The 21,941-nt window shown below is 45.2% G+C and overlaps 1 protein-coding gene across 12 annotated transcripts in view; it reads left to right on the forward strand.

The window, feature by feature from the left end:
* Positions 1–7,065: 7,065 nt before the first annotated feature.
* DLG1 (discs large MAGUK scaffold protein 1) overlaps positions 7,066–21,941 on the forward strand; it is a 348,066-nt gene continuing 333,190 nt past the window's right edge. For 4 of the 12 annotated variants that reach the window (XM_069727197.1, XM_069727196.1, XM_069727199.1 and 1 more), the window contains exon 1: positions 7,086–7,655. In XM_069727197.1, coding sequence (XP_069583298.1) covers positions 7,637–7,655 — 19 coding nt within the window. In that variant the 5' untranslated portion in view covers positions 7,086–7,636. Of the gene's footprint in view, positions 7,656–21,941 lie in introns of all 12 variants that reach the window. The other 8 variants (XM_069727207.1, XM_069727208.1, XM_069727202.1 and 5 more) reach the window with 6 other exon arrangements.

Raw genomic sequence — 21,941 nt, forward strand, 5'->3', positions numbered from 1 at the left:
CAACAAGGTACTATTGGTTCTGATGGGCTTCTGTTGAAGTGACTCTACGTATGCAAGCTCACTTGCAGGGTCCAATGCTATACACTAACCAAATGAGGCCCAGTGAATTACAGCAAGGTTTTCCTTATGAAAGTATTCTGAATGGATAATCTACAAGCATATCAGGGCAACATGTTTGTGAGGAGCCAACAAAAAAACAAAAATCCCCTAGCATTCGTGCAGTTTTCAACTGCACTAGGTTAAAAGTGGTGCGTGGCCTAAGATTTATGTTGGACAAAGTATAACCTATTATTTTGTTGTGATTGTACATTTTTTTTTGTTATACACTGATGAGCAAAAGGGTAACAATGTTTTGAACTTTTGAATTTCAGGTTCCATATCTCACCATCCACTACTGCTTTGAACGTGAGACTGCCATGATTTTATATAGAATCAGCCGGCTATCTCATACATAAGTTTGACTTAAAACTATTTAACATATGATTAGTTATGCAGATTCTTGTCATGTCACTTCATTGTTATTGTTTTTCTACTAAAAATCTAAATTTTAATTTGTATTATTTTGTTAGTATTTTGTAAATCCTCTCTTGGCCTTCAACACTGCCTGAATCCTTCTGGACATGCTCTCGCTCAGATTCAAGCATGTATGATCCTAGGTCTCTTCTACACATTCCTAAAGTTAGTATACACTGGTCAACTCACTTGGGTATGTAGAGGAAAAATGTATATCTTTTAACCGTGTTAGCCAGTGGATAGAAAAATATTAAAATTTGAGAATCCTTAGTTGAACACTAAGTTGTCATTTTCATACCCATAGTACTCCAGTGTATGAAGCAACTCGTCTTGTAGGATATTCACATATAGTTCAGCATTGTGAACGCCATTGATCCTGGTCAAGTATCCAATGCCTTTGGCTGTAAAACAACCCCATATCATCAGTCGTCCTTCATTGAACTTGAACGTTCCTTTAGTTTCTTAATTCGTCAGCCCCTTTTTTACTTGTTTCTTTCAGACCCATTTGCACCCATCAGAGCCTAATCTATTGATTTTCATTGCATCTCTCCAAATCACCAGTGTCCAATCTTCTACTGTCCACTTTTTGTACTTTTATTTCAAACTCAAGCCGACACTTCTTATGAAGTTATTGAAGTCAAAGCTTTACCTTTATTCGGACCACCATTCCAGACTTGTGTAACGTGTGTCGCACAGTGCTTGCATGGACGTATGTTATCTCACTATTCCGAAACATGCGAGCCACTTGCCGTGTTTGTTGTGCCAGCAATGATAGATGTTGTGATGAGACAACTTGTTGACTCCAATATTTTGCATGGAAGTCTCCTCTTGGCTTCTGAATGGATGGACGGACTTCATTTTGTATTCTTACAAATATCATTGTTTTACATAATGCAGTTTGGCAATTTTCTTGGCCAAGAGATTGCTATTGATTACACTGTTTCTCTTTTCTTGGGAAATCTTCTCCATGGTTGCTCCTTAATTCATATCAGTTACCTTTCACTTGAGAATCAACTTAGTAACACACTGAGCTACAAGGGAATGTGAGAACAGGTTGTATTTTGTAGTATTCAGGAAGAAAAAGATTTTTCCACCTCCAGGAGCAAAACGGTAATAATGCAGTGACATGACATGAATTTGCATAATTAATCATAAGCTAAATAGTTTCAATTCAAATTTATGTATGAGATAGCCAAGGTGATTGTCTATAAAATGATGGTAGTCTCACAATGAAAGCCAACCTGGATAATGAGATGTGGAGCCTGAAAGTTAAAGTTCAAAACATTGTTACTCTTTTGCTCTTCAGTGTATTACATGATTATGGGGGCAACCATCCTCATCTGAGCTGGTGCTTTATAAAGATCAGTAATTTGCTTTACAGTAGCCACATACACAATGGAAAAATTATCTTTGGAGATGACTCATTGACTTATATATGAAAATGTTTTGGATAGGTGAGGTGAGCTGTCATCTTCACCAACTGTTGAAAGTGGATCCTGTGTTGTCTGTCCCTGTTTTCTTTTCTTTAGAGATGTTACTTCTAGGATAATGTTGTAGAGAAAATTTGTCAAACCCATAAATACATCTACAGAGAGTGGACATATCAGCCTCACATAGAACATAAGGGATTAATTATACCTGGGGGATTGAGAAAGAGCTGATACTTCAACCTCCATTGTAGTAAGACCTCTTGCCATGAACAGATTACTACAGAAGAGATTTGCTGAGAACCAGACACCAAGACTAAGATTTGAATAATCAGAGGCTTCCTCTGTAAGGTAAGGGCTTCCTCTGTTAAAAGGATTTGTCTCTGACACTCGAGCCAGTGTTCAGTGATCAATACTGGGGTATGCATTTATGGGAGATATACGTTCGTCCTTGTAGCAAAGGTATGAATATAAGACATTCATTCACATTAGGCTATAAGAACATCTGCAACTCAAATGGATGATGCTATCCATACCATGTTTCATCCCTATAGAAAGGTAAAATCGCAATAGGAAAGAGGACAACAATATCACCTACCTAGGACCTCCATCCCACGACTAGCCCCTATATGAGCTCAGAAAGGAAAGGTATGTGGGCGTAGCCTTGATCTAATAATAATCAAAGTTTGAGTTTGTCATTTGTCAGTCCTGAAAGGTAAAGCTTGCTTTGTTTCTCTGCATTTCCTAAAGGGCTCCAAAGGGAGGGAGCACCATCTGACTTTTTGAATGCAAAATTGGCTGGAATCAATGGCAAGCGCCATGTCGCGTTTGGAGACCCCCTGATGTACCTAAACAGTGGAAACGCCCCAGTTTAAACTCCAACCCTAACACAGCCCTAACCCCCAACCCACCCCTAATCCCAACCCTAACCTCAACACCACAACTTTAACCCTAACACAACCCTAACCCCAACCCTAGCTCTAACCCTTGCCAAACCCAAACCCTAGCTCTAACCCCAAACTTAACCCTAGCCCCAACCCTATCCCTAATCCTATCCCCAACCCTAATCCTAGCCCAACCCTAACCCTAGCCCCAACCCTAGCTCTAACCCCCAAAAATACGTTTTTAATGTTATTTTTTTGCAGTTGCTGTTATTCGGAATAACAGTGATCGCAACACTGGGGACGGTAAAAACTGACCTGAATCATGTTCTCTGGGTTTTCAGCTACCCCCCAGTAGCCGAGACCCCGTAAATTTTCTGACGCTGGGGGACACTATAACTTTATTTCTCAGCGCTGTTAAAAAGCGGCGATGAGGAATAAATACCCTTAAGGCTATGTGCACACGTTGTGGATTCATTAAGGGGTTAATGAATAAAACTACATTGTTTTATTTTAACATTGTTTGGAATTGCTTCTTATCGCCTGATTTAGTTGATTTATGGTTTTGAAGTGCCTCACACTTATTGTTTTTTTGGACTTATGAGATTGATTTATCACATCACCAGGACAGGTTTTTAGATCCTAAAGGTAAAATTTTAAGATTTTCATTAGATTGCAATCAGAGAGTTTGAAAATAATGGTGAATTTATACACAAAATAAATTAGAAAATTGTACTATTCTTTATTATACAATAAATAGGCTTTGTGGAAGCTGGAAAACTACGGTACTTTAAGGCATCTAAAAGGTGTATGCATTCTACCCTTTACGTCACATTGACCTTAGTGTTATTTTCCTGTTTTTTTTATTCTTACATTTCAAATGCCTTAACTTTTTTTGTATTTCCGTCGACGTAGCTTTATAAGGCTATGTGCACACGTTGCGTTTTTTTCGCGGTTTTTCCTGATAAAAACGCTATAAAACCGCAAAAAAAAAAACGCACACAATAAGCATCCCATCATTTAGAATGAATTCTGCATGTTTTGTGCACATGATGCGTTTTTTTCCGCAAAAAAACACATTGCGGTAAAAACTGCAGCATGTTCATTAATTTTCCGTTTTTTTGCCGATTTCCCACTCCAAAATGCATTGGGAAGTGTCCGGGAAAAACCGCGGCAAAAACGCGTCAAAACCGCGTCAAAAACGCATGCGGTTTTCTTGCGGATTTCTTGCAGAAAATGTCCGGAATTCTCAGGAATTTTCTGCGAGAAATCCTGAACGTGTGCACATAGCCTATGGGTTTATATTTGTGTTGGATGAGTGCTCTTTTTAATTTAGGTTTAGTGTCCCATTGAAGAAAGTTACACCTTGTCATGGCCTTTGGGCTCTAATTAATTGTCCAGTTTGTATGCCCTCATTTAGAAGTACAAGTGCTTCTCACTAAAGTAGAATATAATTATAAAACTTTATAACACCAGCTTGAAAAATGATTTTACAATCCGAAATGTTGGCCTACTGAAATGTATGTTCCATAAATGCACTCAATACTTCGTCTGGCTCCTTTTGCATCAATGCGGGGTGGCATGGTAGCGATCTGCCTGTGTCACTGCTGAGGTGTTATGGAAGCCCAGGTTGCTTTGATAGCAGCTTTAAGCTCGTCTGCATTGTTGGGTCTGGTGTTTCTCATCTTCCTCTTGACAATACTCCATAGATTCTCTATGAGGTTAAGGTCAGACGAGTTTGCTGGCCAATCAAGCCAGTGATACTGTTGTTTTTAAACCAGGTATTGGTACTTTTGGCAGTGTGGACAGGTGCCAAGTCCTGCAGGAGAATGAAATTTCCATCTCCAAAAAGCTTGTCGGCAGAGGGAAGCATGAAGTGCTCTAAAATTTCCTGGTAGATGGCTGTGTTTATTTTGGTCTTGGTAGAACACAGTGGACCTACAGCAGCAGATGACATGGCCCCCCAAACCATCACTGATTGTGGAAACTTCACACTAGACCTCAAGCAGCTTGGATTGTGTGCCTCTCCACTCTTCTTCCAGACTCTGGGACCTCGATTTCCAAATGAAATGCAAAATTTACCACAGAGCAACAGTCCAGTTCTTTTTCTCCTTGGCCCAGGTAAGATGCTTCTGGCGTTGTCTATTGGTCATGAGTGGCTTGACAAAAGCAATGTGTCAGTACCCCTGCTTTGATGCGGGCTCCAGCGGTGAGCCAACATGAAAGCCGGGACATGTCAGCTGTTTTGTTTAGCTGATATGTGCCCACAATAGGAGTGAGTGGAATCGTGTTCTGCCCGTACCTATTAACTAGTTAAATGCCGCTGTCAAACTCTGACAGCATCATTTAAGTAGCTCTTCCGGCAATCTGGAAGGAAATACGTGGACCAGTGACCCCCGTCACAAGATTGGGGGTCATCGGTGCGTTGGCATAACAACCAGAGGTCTCCTGCAGACCTCTATGGTTGTTGATGCCAGACTGCTGTGAGTGCCACCCTGTGGTCAGCGCTCATAGCAATGCTGTAATTTAGCTACATAGGGGTGATCTGAGCATTGCTCCTATGTAGCAGAGCCGATCATGGAGGCTATTAAAGCATGGCAAAAGTAAAAAAAAAAGTTTTAAAAATATGAAAAAAAAAAAGTTTAAATCACCCCCTTTTCTTCCCATTCAAAATAAAATAAAACAAACCTACACGCATTTGGTATCACCAAGTCCAGAATCGCCTGATATATCAATAAAAAAAATTAACCTGATCGCTAAACGGCGTAGCAAGAAAAAAATTCAAAATGCCAGAATTATGTTTTTTTGGTCGCCGCGACATTGCATTAAAATGCAATAACGGGAGATCAAAAGAACGTATCTGCACCAAAATGTTATTTTTTTTTTTTAGCAAAGTTTGGAATTTTTTTACTACTTAGATAAAAATAACCTAGATATATTTGGTGTCTATGAACTCGTAATGACCTGGAGAATCATAATATCAGGTCAGTTTCAGCATTTAGTGAACCTAGCAAAAAAGCCAAACAAAAAACAAGTTTGGGACTGCACCTTTTTTGCATTTTCACCACACTTGGAATTTTTTTTCCCATTTTCTAGTACATGACATGGTAAAACCAATGATCTTGTTCAAAAGTACAACTCGTCCCACAAAAACTAAGCCCTCACATGGCCATATTGACGGAAAAATAAAAAAGTTATGGCTCTGGGAAGGAGGGGAGCGAAAAACTAAAACGCAAAACCGAAAAAAGCTCCGGGATTAATATTATAAATTTCATATGCTCAATGTTTGCGCATATCTTAGCTCTTTTTGATTAGTGAAGTATACTTTTGTATTTTTTATGCCAACATTGAATTTACCATATAATGTTCTGAGGGCTCCCGTCTAGCGGTCACGGATTACTAGCCTGGCCGTGCCTACAAGTTACATGTACCCCAAACGGTGCCTCTTAAAAACTACTTTTCAGCTTTCTGAGTGGAAAAATGAAAATATATTGCACGATAAACTGGATGAAAAACGAAGAAATAAAAGTTGTTTCCCCTGAAGGGTTATCTGGGCAGTCTCAGCTGTTATGGCAGGAGGCTTCCTCCCGGATTCCTGTCACAGGTCAGAGGGGCTCCGTGACATGAGCGCTGTGACATGACAGACGCCTCCGTGACATGAGCGCTGTGACATGACAGACATCTCCGTGACATGAGCGCTGTGACATGACAGACATCTCCGTGACATGAGCGCTGTGACATGACAGACATCTCCGTGACATGAGCGCTGTGACATGACAGACGCCTCCGTGACATGAGCGCTGTGACACGACAGACGTCTCCGTGACATGAGCGCTGTGACATGACAGACGCCTCCGTGACATGAGCGCTGTGACATGACAGACGCCTCCGTGACATGAGCGCTGTGACATGACAGACGTCTCCGTGACATGAGCGCTGTGACATGACAGACGCCTCCGTGACATGAGCGCTGTGACATGACAGACGCCTCCGTGACATGAGCGCTGTGACATGACAGACGCCTCCGTGACATGAGCGCTGTGACATGACAGACGCCTCCGTGACATGAGCGCTGTGACATGATGACAGACGCCCGCACAAGTTTCCCCTTTAAGAGACTCCACTCTCCTCAGCTTTCCTCGCTCGCCAAGGTAAAGCAGGCGCTGCCGCCCGGCGGAGCTCACTCCTGATTGGTGGAGACGGGGCTAGGGCTGAAGGGGGAGGTCACGTGGTGCTCTATACTCAGCTCCGGGGCGCCATTTTGGAGTAAAGTTTGGGTTTCGGAACGGTGGGAGAGCGAGAGGAGGAGGGAGAGGAGAAGGAGGGGCGGGGGCGCTGACACAGAAAGACCAGGAGGAGAAGAAGTGGAGGGAAAGGAAATTCATACGAGAAAGAGAACAGTCTTTTGTGAGGAATAACTTTTGTGTTCTGTTCCGGGGCTGCACTGTGCATTTCTCGCCACCCGCGGAGGAGACGGCAACTTGTTTTCGCCACCTTTTCCTTCCCCAACAACTTTCAGATTTCTCCACCCCCACTGGAGTGAGGGGCACAGCCGGAGTCTCCTCACGTTACACTGGAGCGGGGAACCTCCCTTCTGGAGTGCTTGGAACAGTCTCGGGAGAGGCATCCCGCATAGCACAGGACTTCTCCACTGCCTCCCCGTGGGGGGTGAAAGAAAGCTCTTGGGGTCATTCTGCTCCGGGAGGTGGGGCACTGTGGAAGCCGGGCATTATTTCGTGGAGTCGGCAGCAGAGGGGCACAGGGGCTGGCGAGGTCACCCTCCTGGCAGCCTGTTGTGTGTCAGGGGGTGGCACCATGCCTGTCAGGAAGCAAGGTGTGTGTCTTTACTAAAGTGCATTTCCTATAACTGTGGGGAGCAGTGGGCACCGAGCTGTCCTCTGTAATGTCAGCAGTGTAACTTTCTGTGCTTGTCTTAAAGGGGAGGGGGAACAAACTTAGTGGGCGATCCCTGATTGTAATCCATCCCCAAGGGTCCTTCATAGTAGTCGCTTCCTGTATGGACCCCTGTTGTGCTGTGCTCGTGGGGGCCCCTGCTGTGCCATGGCTATGCTGTGCTTGTGGGGGCCCCTGCTGTGCCATGGCTATGCTGTGCTTGTGGGGGCCCCTGCTGTGCCATGGCTGTGCTGTGCTTGTGGGGGCCCCTGCTGTGCCATGGCTGTGCTGTGCTTGTGGGGGCCCCTGCTGTGCCATGGCTGTGCTGTGCTTGTGGGGGCCCCTGCTGTGCCATGGCTGTGCTTGTGGGGGCCCCTGCTGTGCCATGGCTGTGCTGTGCTTGTGGGGGCCCCTGCTGTGCCATGGCTATGCTGTGCTTGTGGGGGCCCCTGCTGTGCCATGGCTGTGCTTGTGGGGGCCCCTGCTGTGCCATGGCTGTGCTTGTGGGGGCCCCTGCTGTGCCATGGCTGTGCTTGTGGGGGCCCCTGCTGTGCCATGGCTGTGCTGTGCTTGTGGGGGCCCCTGCTGTGCCATGGCTGTGCTTGTGGGGGCCCCTGCTGTGCCATGGCTGTGCTGTGCTTGTGGGGGCCCCTGCTGTGCCATGGCTATGCTGTGCTTGTGGGGGCCCCTGCTGTGCCATGGCTATGCTGTGCCTGTGGGGGCCCCTGCTGTGCCATGGCTATGCTGTGCTTGTGGGGGCCCCTGCTGTGCCATGGCTGTCCTGTGCTGTGCTTGTGGGGGCCCCTGCTGTGCCATGGCTATGCTGTGCCTGTGGGGGCCCCTGCTGTGCCATGGCTATGCTGTGCCTGTGGGGGCCCCTGCTGTGCCATGGCTATGCTGTGCCTGTGGGGGCCCCTGCTGTGACATGCCTGTGCTGTGCCTGTGGGGGCCCCTGCTGTGACATGGCTATGCTGTGCCTGTGGGGGCCCGACATGGCTATGCTGTGCCTGTGGGGGCCCGACATGGCTATGCTGTGCCTGTGGGGACCCCTGCTGTGACATGGCTATGCTGTGCCTGTGGGGGCCCAACATGGCTATGCTGTGCCTGTGGGGGCCCCTGCTGTGACATGGCTATGCTGTGCCTGTGGGGGCCCCTGCTGTGACATGGCTATGCTGTGCCTGTGGGGGCCCCTGCTGTGACATGGTTATGCTGTGCCTGTGGGGCCCCTGCTGTGACATGGCTATGCTGTGCCTGTGGGGGCCCCTGCTGTGCCATGGCTATGCTGTGCTTGTGGGGGCCCATGCTGTGCTTGTGGGGGCCCCTGCTGTGCCATGCCTGTGCCGTGCTTGTGGGGGCCCCTGCTGTGCCATGCCTGTGCCGTGCTTGTGGGGGCCCCTGCTGTGCCATGCCTGTGCCGTGCTTGTGGGGGCCCCTGCTGTGCCATGGCTGTGCTGTGCTTGTGGGGGCCCCTGCTGTGCCATGGCTATGCTGTGCTTGTGGGGGCCCCTGCTGTGCCATGGCTGTGCTTGTGGGGGCCCCTGCTGTGCCATGGCTGTGCTTGTGGGGGCCCCTGCTGTGCCATGGCTGTGCTTGTGGGGGCCCCTGCTGTGCCATGGCTGTGCTTGTGGGGGCCCCTGCTGTGCCATGGCTGTGCTGTGCTTGTGGGGGCCCCTGCTGTGCCATGGCTGTGCTTGTGGGGGCCCCTGCTGTGCCATGGCTGTGCTGTGCTTGTGGGGGCCCCTGCTGTGCCATGGCTATGCTGTGCTTGTGGGGGCCCCTGCTGTGCCATGGCTATGCTGTGCCTGTGGGGGCCCCTGCTGTGCCATGGCTATGCTGTGCTTGTGGGGGCCCCTGCTGTGCCATGCCTGTGCCGTGCTTGTGGGGGCCCCTGCTCTGCCATGCCTGTGCCGTGCTTGTGGGCGCCCCTGCTGTGCCATGCCTGTGCTGTGCCATGCCTGTGCTGTGCCATGCCTGTGCTGTGCCATGCCTGTGCTGTGCTTGTGGGGGCCCCTGCTGTGCCATGCCTGTGCTGTGCTTGTGGGGGCCCCTGCTGTGCCATGCCCGTGCTGTGCTTGTGGGGGCCCCTTCTGGGCCATGCCCGTGCTGTGCTTGTGCGGGCCCCTGCTGTGCCATGCTTGTGCGGGCCCCTGCTGTGCCATGCTTGTGGGGGCCCCTGCTGGGCCATGCCTGTGCTGTGTTTGTGGGGGCCCCTGCTGGGCCATGCCTGTGCGGGCCCCTGCTGTGCCATGCTTGTGGGGGCCCCTGCTGGGCCATGCCTGTGCTGTGCTTGTGGGGGCCCCTGCTGGGCCATGCCTGTGCTGTGCTTGTGGGGGCCCCTGCTGGGCCTGCGCTATGCTATGATCACACACTGGCCACGTAGATGTGTGAACTTCCCAGCCCTCACTGCTGTGTTCTGTCTCCCAGCGTTGCATGGTGAATGGGACACCTTGTGAAGCAGAGAAGGAGCTGCTTCCCTTGTTAGAAAGAACCACTTCATAGTCTAATGTTCTGATTCGTGGAACGTTGTCCCCCCCCCCTTTTCTATCTGCTTGTAGTAAACAGTGATTCCAGGCAGAACCTATAGTATTTGTCAATGAGACTTTGTGCCATGTTTTTCTTCTATTTCTTGCAAAGTTGAATCAGATTGTTGTGAAATGTCTGATCATTCATGGTGTCAGTCGGAAAATACTAAAACCCTATGTGTCATTTGTCTATACCTATGCCTATGGTAGATTTTGCCTATGGTAGATTTTTTTAGTCATATTAGTCTATACCTATGGTAGATTTTTTTACAGTGTGCGGGAAATCAGCGATTCCGCAGAATTAATGAACATGTTGCTTTTTTTTTCTGCGATTTGTTTTTTTTCGCGGAAAAAAATCGCAACATTTGCACAAGTTTTGCAGATTACATTGAAATGATTGGGAACCATATGTAAGCGTTTTTTTCACGTTTTTATCGCATTTTTATAGAAAAAAACGCGAAAAATACAGAACGTGTGCACATAGCCTTACAACTCCCTTCTCTGTGTACTTGAACTGAGAGAGGGAGGGGGATGTTTTGAGTGAGATAATATTAAGGCTAGGTTCTCATTTCGTTTTCGGGTGAGCGCTAACAGATAGCGTTGCACGGCGAAATTAACGCCGTGCAACGTGTCCGTTAACGCTCCCATTGCCAGCAATGTTAAAGCGCATTGCTAGTGCGTGCCATTTTCGGCACGCGCTAGCGATGTGCCGTTCTTTTGTGGCGCGCCTCGGACGCTGCTTGCAGCTAGCGCTAGCGGGGACATTTAACGCGACCCCTAAAAAGACATTGCGTTAGCGCAATCCACTAGCGCTTAGCGCTAAACGGATTGCCCTGACGCAATGAGAACCTAGCCTAATATTGGTTACCTTGAGATAGTTTATAAACCCTCCTCTCACACATCCAGTACCCAGCAACCACAGAATGCAGAGTAAGTGGACATGCTGGCTGGGGCATATCTTAAGGTACCGTCACACTCAGCAACTTTGCAACGAGAACGGCAGCGATCTGTGACGTTGCAGCGTCCTGGATAGCGATCTCGTTGTGTTTGACACGCAGCAGTGATCTGGATCCCGCTGTGCCATCGCTGGTCGGAGCTAGAAGTCCGGAACTTCATTTGGTCGCTAGATCGGCGCGTATCGTCATGTTTGACATCAAAATCTACGCCAGCAACGTTTTACATGGAGCGAGAACAATAAGCGAGTCGCCGTTAAGTCACTGGATCGCTCCTGCATCGTTCTGTTTGACGTCTCTACAGCGACATAAACAGCGACGCTCCAGTGATCGGCTCGTTGTCTATATCGCTGCAGCGTCGCTATGTGTGACTGTACCTTACTGAAGTCAAGCTGCAACACCAGGCTCTCCCATCATCACTTTGGTAAGAATTACGAATAACGGTTTTAAGCTCCGTTTTTTTTATTGGAATTAGTTCATATTAGTACAATGACATTATCTTCCAAGTTTCATTAGGATCTTTTTAGGGATTCAGTCTTTATGCGCCATATTCTGCCATACCTATGCCTACAGTGTTATCACGGTTGGAAACGGAAAAACGGTTTTGAGCTCCGTTTTTTTTATTGGAATTAGTTCATATTCGTACAATGACATTATCTTCCAAGTTTCATTAGGATCTTTTTAGGGATTCAGTCGTTATGCGCCATATTCTGCCATACCTATGCCTATGGTAGTTTTTTTTCTAAAGTTGAATGTTTTTAATCTATTTTTCCTTTCCACTTCACTATTTAAAAATAAATTAGCGGAGGTTAAACTTTAATTGCGTTTTCAACAAGGCAAACCCATACATTGCTATATAGTAACTTTACATTTGAAATAAACACTGAATCCCTAAGTATATCTTTATCGAAAATTTTTGCCTTCGGCCGACCTCACACCTGCGAGTTTTACGGACGTATGAGCGGTTCATAAAATACGGATTGCATACGGTACAATGCTTCTCTATGGCCCAGCTCCTATCAGCCGTGTTTTACTGATCCGTATTATACGGTCTTCTACGGCCATAGAAAATTGCAGTATGCTGCGTTTGTCACCGTATTGCGCAAAAAATCCACTAATGAAAGTCTATGGGGGCCAGAAAAATACGGATTACACACGGACCAACAGTGTGACTTGCGAGAAATACGCAGCGGTGTTAGAGAGAAAAGCCGGAAATTCAGTGCGGTGTACAGTAAAATCACACTGACAGCTTACAGTAGAATAGGTGGAATAAATGTGTACACATAGAATAGGTATATATATATATATATATATATATATATATATATATATATATATATATATATATATATATATATATATATATATATATATATATATATATATATATATATATATGTAGATATACTAGATGGTGGCCCGATTCTAACGCATCGGGTATTCTAGAATATGCATGTCCACGTAGTATATTGCCCAGTCACGTAGTATATTGCCCAGCCACGTAGTATTTTGCCCAGCCACGTAGTATATTGCCCAGCCACGTAGTATATTGCCCAGCCCACGTAGTATTTTGCCCAGCCACGTAGTATATTGCCCAGTCACGTAGTATATTGGCCAGCCCACGTAGTATATTGGCCAGCCACGTAGTATATTGCCCAGTCACGTAGTATATTGGCCAGCCCACGTAGTATATTGGCCAGCCCACGTAGTATATTGGCCAGCCCACGTAGTATATTGGCCAGCCCACGTAGTATATTGGCCAGCCACGTAGTATATTGGCCAGCCCACGTAGTATATTGGCCAGCCCACGTAGTATATTGCCCAGCCACGTAGTATATTGACCAGCCCACGTACTATATTGGCCAGCCCACGTACTATATTGTCCAGCCACGTACTATATTGCCCAGCCCACGTAGTATATTGCCTGTGACCACAACGTCATCACAGGTCCTGCGCTCATACCAACCCTGGGACCGGAAGCTGCCGTGGACTACAAGGGGCCCTCAGAAAGGTGAGTATATTTTTATTTTTTTAAATGTGACAAACCTGGCTGGGCAATATACTACGTGGCTAGGCAATATACTACGTGACTGGGCAATATACTACGTGACTGGGCAATATACTACGTGGGCTGGGCAATATACTACGTGGCTGGGAAATGTACTACATGGCTGGGCAATATAGTACGTGACTGGGCAATATACTACGTGACTGGGCAATATACTACGTGGCTGGGAAATGTACTACATGGCTGGGCAATATAGTACGTGACTGGGCAATATACTACGTGGCTGGGCAATATACTACGTGACTGGGAAATGTACTACATGGCTGGGCAATATAGTACGTGGCTGGGCAATATACTACGTGGACATGCATATTCTAGAATACCCGATGCGTTAGAATCGGGCCACCTAGTGTGTGTATGTGTGTGTATGTATGTATGTATGTATGTATATATATATATATATATATATATATATATATATATATATATATATATATATATATATATATATATATATATATATATATATATATATATATATATATATATACACAGTGGGGCAAAAAAGTATTTAGTCAGTCAGCAATAGTGCAAGTTCCACCACTTAAAAAGATGAGAGGCGTCTGTAATTTACATCATAGGTAGACCTCAACTATGGGAGACAAACTGAGAAAAAAAAAATCCAGAAAATCACATTGTCTGTTTTTTTAACAATTTATTTGCATATTATGGTGGAAAATAAGTATTTGGTCAGAAACAAACAATCAAGATTTCTGGCTCTCACAGACCTGTAACTTCTTCTTTAAGAGTCTCCTCTTTCCTCCACTCATTACCTGTAGTAATGGCACCTGTTTAAACTTGTTATCAGTATAAAAAGACACCTGTGCACACCCTCAAACAGTCTGACTCCAAACTCCACTATGGTGAAGACCAAAGAGCTGTCAAAGGACACCAGAAACAAAATTGTAGCCCTGCACCAGGCTGGGAAGACTGAATCTGCAATAGCCAACCAGCTTGGAGTGAAGAAATCAACAGTGGGAGCAATAATTAGAAAATGGAAGACATACAAGACCACTGATAATCTCCCTCGATCTGGGGCTCCACGCAAAATCCCACCCCGTGGGGTCAGAATGATCACAAGAACGGTGAGCAAAAATCCCAGAACCACGCGGGGGGACCTAGTGAATGAACTGCAGAGAGCTGGGACCAATGTAACAAGGCCTACCATAAGTAACACACTACGCCACCATGGACTCAGATCCTGCAGTGCCAGACGTGTCCCACTGCTTAAGCCAGTACATGTCCGGGCCCGTCTGAAGTTTGCTAGAGAGCATTTGGATGATCCAGAGGAGTTTTGGGAGAATGTCCTATGGTCTGATGAAACCAAACTGGAACTGTTTGGTAGAAACACAACTTGTCGTGTTTGGAGGAAAAAGAATACTGAGTTGCATCCATCAAACACCATAACTACTGTAAAGCATGGTGGTGGAAACATCATGCTTTGGGGCTGTTTCTCTGCAAAGGGGCCAGGACGACTGATCCGGGTACATGAAAGAATGAATGGGGCCATGTATCGTGAGATTTTGAGTGCAAACCTCCTTCCATCAGCAAGGGCATTGAAGATGAAACGTGGCTGGGTCTTTCAACATGACAATGATCCAAAGCACACCGCCAGGGCAACGAAGGAGTGGCTTCGTAAGAAGCATTTCAAGGTCCTGGAGTGGCCTAGCCAGTCTCCAGATCTCAACCCTATAGAAAAGCTTTGGAGGGAGTTGAAAGTCCGTGTTGCCAAGCGAAAAGCCAAAAACATCACTGCTCTAGAGGAGATCTGCATGGAGGAATGGGCCAAAATACCAACAACAGTGTGTGGCAACCTTGTGAAGACTTACAGAAAACGTTTGACCTCTGTCATTGCCAACAAAGGATATATTACAAAGTATTGAGATGAAATTTTGTTTCTGACCAAATACTTATTTTCTACCATAATATGCAAATATATTGTTAAAAAAACAGACAATGTGATTATCTGGATTTTTTTTTCTCCGTTTGTCTCCCATAGTTGAGGTCTACATATGATGTAAATTACAGACGCCTCTCATCTTTTTAAGTGGTGGAACTTGCACTATTGCTGACTGACTAAATACTTTTTTGCCCCACTGTATATATATATATATGTATATATATATATATATATATATATATATATATATATATATATATATATATATATATATATTATATATATACACACACATACTATGTGTAGACATTTATCTTAGCTATTCTATTCTAACCTGTCAGTGTGATTTTACTGTACACCGCACTGAATTGCCGGCTTTTCTATAGAACACCGCTGCGTATTTCTCACAAGTCACACTGCTGGTCTGTGTGTAATCCGTATTTTTCTGGCCCCCATAGCGGCCCTGCACTTAGTAACCCGATATTTACCCTGGTTACAGGTGAACACATCGCTAGATCGGCGTCACACATGCCGATCCAGCGATGACAGCGGGTGATCAGCGACCAAAAAAAAGGTCCTGATCATTCCCCAACGACCAACGATCTCCCAGCAGGGGCCTGATCGTTGGTCGCTGTCACACATAACGAGATCGTTAGCGGGATCGTTGTTACGTCACAAAAAGCGTGACGTTGCAACGATATCCTTAACGATATCGTTGTGTGTGAAGGTACCTTAAGGCAAACATTTTCGATAAAGATATACTTAGGGATTCACTGTTTATTTGAAATGTAAAGTTATTATATAGGAATGTATGAATTAACATTGTTGAAAACAGAATTACATTTTTAAGCTTTGTTTTTCTTGCTGGAAAAAGTTCATATTAATGACAAACTTATTTTGAAAGTTTCATCAAGATCTTCTTAGGGATTCAGTGTTTATTTCAAATGTAAAGTTACTATATAGAAATGTATGGGTTTGCCTTGTGGAAAACGCAATTAAAGTTTAACCTCCGCTAATTTATTTTTAAATAGTGAAGTGGAAAGAAAAAATAGATTCAAAAAATTCAACTTTAGAAAAAAAACTACCATAGGAATAGGTATGGCAGAATATGGCGCATAAAGACGGAATCCCTAAAAAGATCCTAATGAAACTTGGAAGATAACGTTGTTCTACTAATATGAACATATTCCAATAAAAAAAACGGAGCTCAAAACCGTTTTTCCGTTTCCAACCATGATAACACTGTAGGCATAGGTATGGCAGAAAATGGCGCATAACGGCTGAATCCCTAAAAAGATCTTAATGAAACTTGGAAGATAACGTTGTTGTACTAATATGAACATATTCCAATAAAAAAAACGGAGCTCAAAACCGTTTTTCCGTTTCCAACCGTGATAACACACTAGGCATAGGTATGGCAGAAAATGGCGCATAACGACTGAATCCCTAAAAAGATCCTAATGAAACTTGGAAGATAACGTTGTTGTACTAACATGAACATATTCCAATAAAAAAAACGGAGCTCAAAACCGTTATTCCGTTTCCAAAAAATTTGACCCCTACATTCATGTATTGCAACTTTATGTCAAATAAATACATATGTAAATAAATTGGTTACTCTGCTTCAAATGGAGTGAAGTGGAAAGGAAAACTAAATTAAGAAAATGAAACGGTAAAAAAAAATCTAAAATAGGCAGAGATGAATACGACTAAAATATCTACCATAGGCATAGGTGAATTTGCCACATAGGGTTTTAGTATGCACCGTGTCAGTCTTATCCAGCATTACAGTCCTTAGATCTCTAAGCTCCTGCTGAGCATCTGAGGCCAAAACTAAGTAATAAAGAACTAAGCACTATCAGTGATGAAGTATATATTGTTTAATATATGAATATAGCACCTAACATTGCTGTCCTTTTTCCTGCCCTTTGGTTTACAAGACGTAATCCCAGTAAAGTTGATGAAGTTTTAACAGATGCATGACATGATATAGATACAAGTTCAAGGGAACCTGTCGCCTTGCCTCATTTTTGATTATTAAATTGATCCCAGTGTGCTGTTAGTAATGCAATGTACATCACTAAGGACAAGTTTACACAAGGTGTTTTTTTTTTTTTTCTGCAGCAAAACCTGATCTCTTGGTAGGAAAGAAACTGCAGTTAAACATGTTATGTTTTTGTGTTTTGTTTTGTTTTCTGCTGTAGTTTTGGCATTCTAGATTTGTCTCTTGTGCATGCTGATAAAGTTTAGTGTTGGAAAGTAAAGCCCTATTCTAAAGAATCAGGTTTTGGCTCAAAAAACACAGCAAAACTTGATACCTGCGTTTTTGCACCACCCATTCTTTTCAATGGGTGAAAAATGCTGAAAGAAGTGGCATGCTCCATTGGGCAAAAAACCATGCAAAGCACAAAATCCTGATGCCCCAAAAAATGTGTGCATGAGATTTCAGAAATCTCATAGACTTTGGTAATGTAAAACGCAGCTGAAAACTTGCATTAAAAAAAGGCTAAGTTCTTATTAGGCTTAACATGTTTTTGTCAATGACAATCTCGAAGGGTTAGGGTTATAAAAAAACAAAAACCTATTCATATCGTTAGGTGATTGTTATACATGTCAGATGCACGCATGCGCCAAAGCTGCTCTGAGTCAGTGTGTACATGACGTGTGAGTGAGCGCGCACGCTAAGAGCGTCACTGTTCCCCCCCGCCGGCGTGCATCTGTCATGAAGCTGGGGCTGTACACCCAGCATCAGTGGGCATGTCCGGGGAGTGGATGGGTAGTGCGCATGCTCGAGATTTGATGCATAGTTGCCGACTACTCACGGCAATCAAATGCAATGCTGTGGGCGTGCATAATCTCAAACGTACACTGAATGATCTGTGACTGAAAAGATAGTCACCACCTCTATGACTGAAAGAAAAGGTATAAGAGGGAATCCTCTAATGATATAAAGGGTTTTTTGAACCTAAGGCTAGGGTCACACTGCGTTATGGCGGTACGTTTAACGGACTACATACACCGTGGCATAACGCGGTGTAAGGTAGTCCATTAACGCCGCCATTGATTGTAATGGCGAACGCATCGCTAGCGCACGCCCACATTGGGCGTGCGCTAGCGATGTGCCATCATTTGAGTGACGGACCGCTTACACTGCAAGCAGCGTTCGCGGTCCGTTCCTCGCTAGCGCAGATCGGGGATCTGCGCTAGCGGGATCGGCTAGCACAATCCCTTTTGGGACATTGCGTTAGCACAGTCCGTAGTGCTATGCGCTAAACGGACTGCCCTAACGCAATGTGACCCTAGCCTAATAATTGGAGATTTTCTTTGACAAAACATGAGTGATGCACATTACTTCACTACCACCACACTGGGGCCAGTTTAATAGTCAAAAACGAGGTGACAGTTTCCCTTTTAGGCCGGCTTCACACTCAGCGTATGAAAATACGGTCCGTATATTACGGCCGTAATACGCTGAAATGTCCCGAAAATAGTGGTCCGTAGCTCCTCCGTAGGCAGGGTGTGTCAGCGCTTTTTGCGCATGGCATCCTCCGTATGTAATCCGTATGGCATCCGTACTGCGTGGTTTTCTCGCAGGCTTGCAAAACCAACATACCGCTATAGAAATGATCCATGTGTCCCAAAAAGAAAAAAAAAAATATATATATACTGTTATATATATACTAGCTATTGAACCCGTTCTACGCCCGGGTGGCGAGCATTTATATTGGTATATGGTCTCCATCCTGGTATGTGCTGCTCCATCCTGCGCCCCCATCCTGTCATGTGCTGCTCCCATCCTGCGCCCCCATCCTGTCATGTGCTGCTCCCATCCTGCGCCCCCGTTCTGTCATGTGCTGCTCCCATCCTGTCATTTGCTGCTCCCATCCTGTGCCCGTTCTGTCATTTGCTGCTCCCATCCTGCGTCCCCGTTCTGTCATGTGCTGCTGCCATCCTGCGCCCGTTCTGTCATGTGCTGCTGCCATCCTGCGCCCGTTCTATCATGTGCTGCTGCCATCCTGCGCCCGTTCTGTCATGTGCTGCTGCCATCCTGCGCCCGTTCTGTCATGTGCTGCTGCCATCCTGCGCCCGTTCTGTCATGTGCTGCTGCCATCCTGCGCCCGTTCTGTCATGTGCTGCTGCCATCCTGCGCCCGTTCTGTCATGTGCTGCTGCCATCCTGCGCCCGTTCTGTCATGTGCTGCTGCCATCCTGCGCCCGTTCTGTCATGTGCTGCGGCCATCCTGCGCCCGTTCTGTCATGTGCTGCTGCCATCCTGCGCCACCATTGTATTATATGCCCCCCGCTCCAGTGTGTATGCCCCCGAATGCTGCTGCCATAAAAAAAAAAAAAAAATACCATACTCACCTATCGTCCGGCTCCTCTGCAGGTATGTCTTCAAGAAAATGGCGCCGGAAAGCGGGGACTGCGCAGGCGCCGATTCCGGCAGCAGGAATCGGCGCCTGCGCAGTCCGCGCCCTCCGGAGCCGGGAGCAGAGGAGCCGGGAGACGGAGCCGCAAGCAGCGCTGGAACCGGGAAAGGTGAGTATACTTACCCTCCCTCCTGGCGGTCCCTGACTCTCCGGTGGAGATCGCGGTATGCGTTCAGTGCTTACGCATACCGCGATCTCCCGGGAGCGTCGCTCTGTGAGGCCCAGACTGCGCCGGCGCTTGCGCAGTCTATAGAGGCTTCGGACAGAGTGACGCTCCCAGCGTTATATTATAGATATATGTCATTAGACACATATATGTATATATATTAATATTTTTTCCAGCGCTATACAGCTTGAAAGCCGGTAATTCAATTACCGGCTTTTTCTTTCTCCTTCCTAAAACCCGACATGATTTGAGACATGGTTTACATACAGTAAACCATGTCTTCTCTCCTTTTTTTTGCAGATTCCACACTACTAATGTCAGTAGAGTGTATCTGCAAAATTTGGCCGTTCTAGCTGTTAAAATAAAGGGTTAAATGGCGGAAACAATTGGCGTGGGCTCCCGCGCAATTTTCTCCGCCAGAGTAGTAAAGCCAGTGACTGAGGGCAGATATTAATAGCCTGGAGAGGGTCCATGGTTATTGGCCCCCCCCTGGCTACAAATATCTGCCCCCAGCCACCCCAGAAAAGGCACATCTGGAAGATGCGCCTATTCTGGCACTTGGCCACTCTCTTCCCATTCCCGTGTAGCGGTGGGATATGGGGTAATGAAGGGTTAATGCCACCTTGCTATTGTAAGGTGACATTAAGCCTAATTAATAATGGAGAGGCGTCAATTATGACACCTATCCATTATTAATCCAATTGTAGTAAAGGGTTAAATAAAACACAAACACATTATTTAAAATTATTTTAATGAAATAAAAACAATGGTTGTTGGAGTATTTTATTCTACGCCCAATCCAGTCACTGAAGACCCTCGTTCTGTGAAAGAAAAAACATAATAAACCAACAATATACTTACCCTCCGCAGATCTGTAACGTCCAACGATGTAAATCCTTCTGAAGGGGTTAAAACATTTTGCAGCAAGGAGCTTTGCTAATGCAATGCTACTCCTCGCTGCAAAACCCCGGGGAATGAGTCTAAATATAGATCAATGAGCTATATTTAGCTTCATTTGCGGTGAGGCGCCCTCTGCTGGCTGTTCATAGATCGTGGGAACTTTCCTAGAAAGCCTGGGAGCTTTCCAGATGTGCCTTTTCTGGGGTGGCTGGGGGCAGATATTTGTAGCCAGGGGGGGGGCAATAACCATGGACCCTCTCCAGGCTATTAATATCTGCCCTCAGTCACTGGCTTTACTACTCTGGCGGAGAAAATTGCGCGGGAGCCCACGCCAATTTTTTCCGCCATTTAACCCTTTATTTTAAGAGCTAGAACGGCCAAATTTTGCAGATACACACTACTGACATTAGTAGTGTGGAATCCGCAAAAAAAATGGAGAGAAGACATGGTTTACTGTATGTAAACCATGTCTCAAATCATGTCGGGTTTTAGGAAGGAGAAAGAAAAAGCCGGTAATTGAATTACCGGCTTTTTGCTATATCGCGGCTGTATGAAGTAAGAATATATATACATATATGTGTCTCACTTACACACATATATATATATATATATATATATATATATATATATATATATATATATATATATATATATATATATATATATATATATATATATATATATATATATATACATACCTATTCTATGTGTACATATTTATTCTACCTATTCTAATGTCAACTGTCAGTGTGATTTTACTGTACACCGCACTGAATTGCCGGCTTTTCTCTCTAACACCGCTGCGTATTCCTCGCAAGTCACACTGCTGGTCCGTGTGTAATCCGTATTTTTGGGGCTTCCATAGACTTTCATTGGCGTTTTATTTGCGCAATACGGTGACAAACGCAGCATGCTGCGATTTTCTACGGCCGTAGAAAGCCGTATAATACTGATCAGTTTAATACGGCAGATAGGAGCAGGGGCATAGAGAGTAATTGTGCCGTATTTTTTGCGAGTTTTACGGACGTAGTTTCTGCGCTCTTACGTCCGTAAAACTCGCAAGTGTGAAGCCGGCCTTAAAGGGTATTTCCAGACTGAAAAGGAAAGTGACATGCAGTGGATTTAAAAAGCACACAAAAAAGCCGATTTCTGCACAGATTCTACATATCGATGAAATTTAAATTAAAACTCCTGCAAATTTCAAGTGTTGAAAATCTGGACCATTTATAGGAAGTGTTGATTGTGGCTCAAAAGGATATTCTCAAGTTTGAAGATTATCTCCATCTGTT

This window comes from Ranitomeya imitator, chromosome 5, assembly GCF_032444005.1.
Source record: "Ranitomeya imitator isolate aRanImi1 chromosome 5, aRanImi1.pri, whole genome shotgun sequence".
Classification (NCBI taxonomy): domain Eukaryota; kingdom Metazoa; phylum Chordata; class Amphibia; order Anura; family Dendrobatidae; genus Ranitomeya; species Ranitomeya imitator.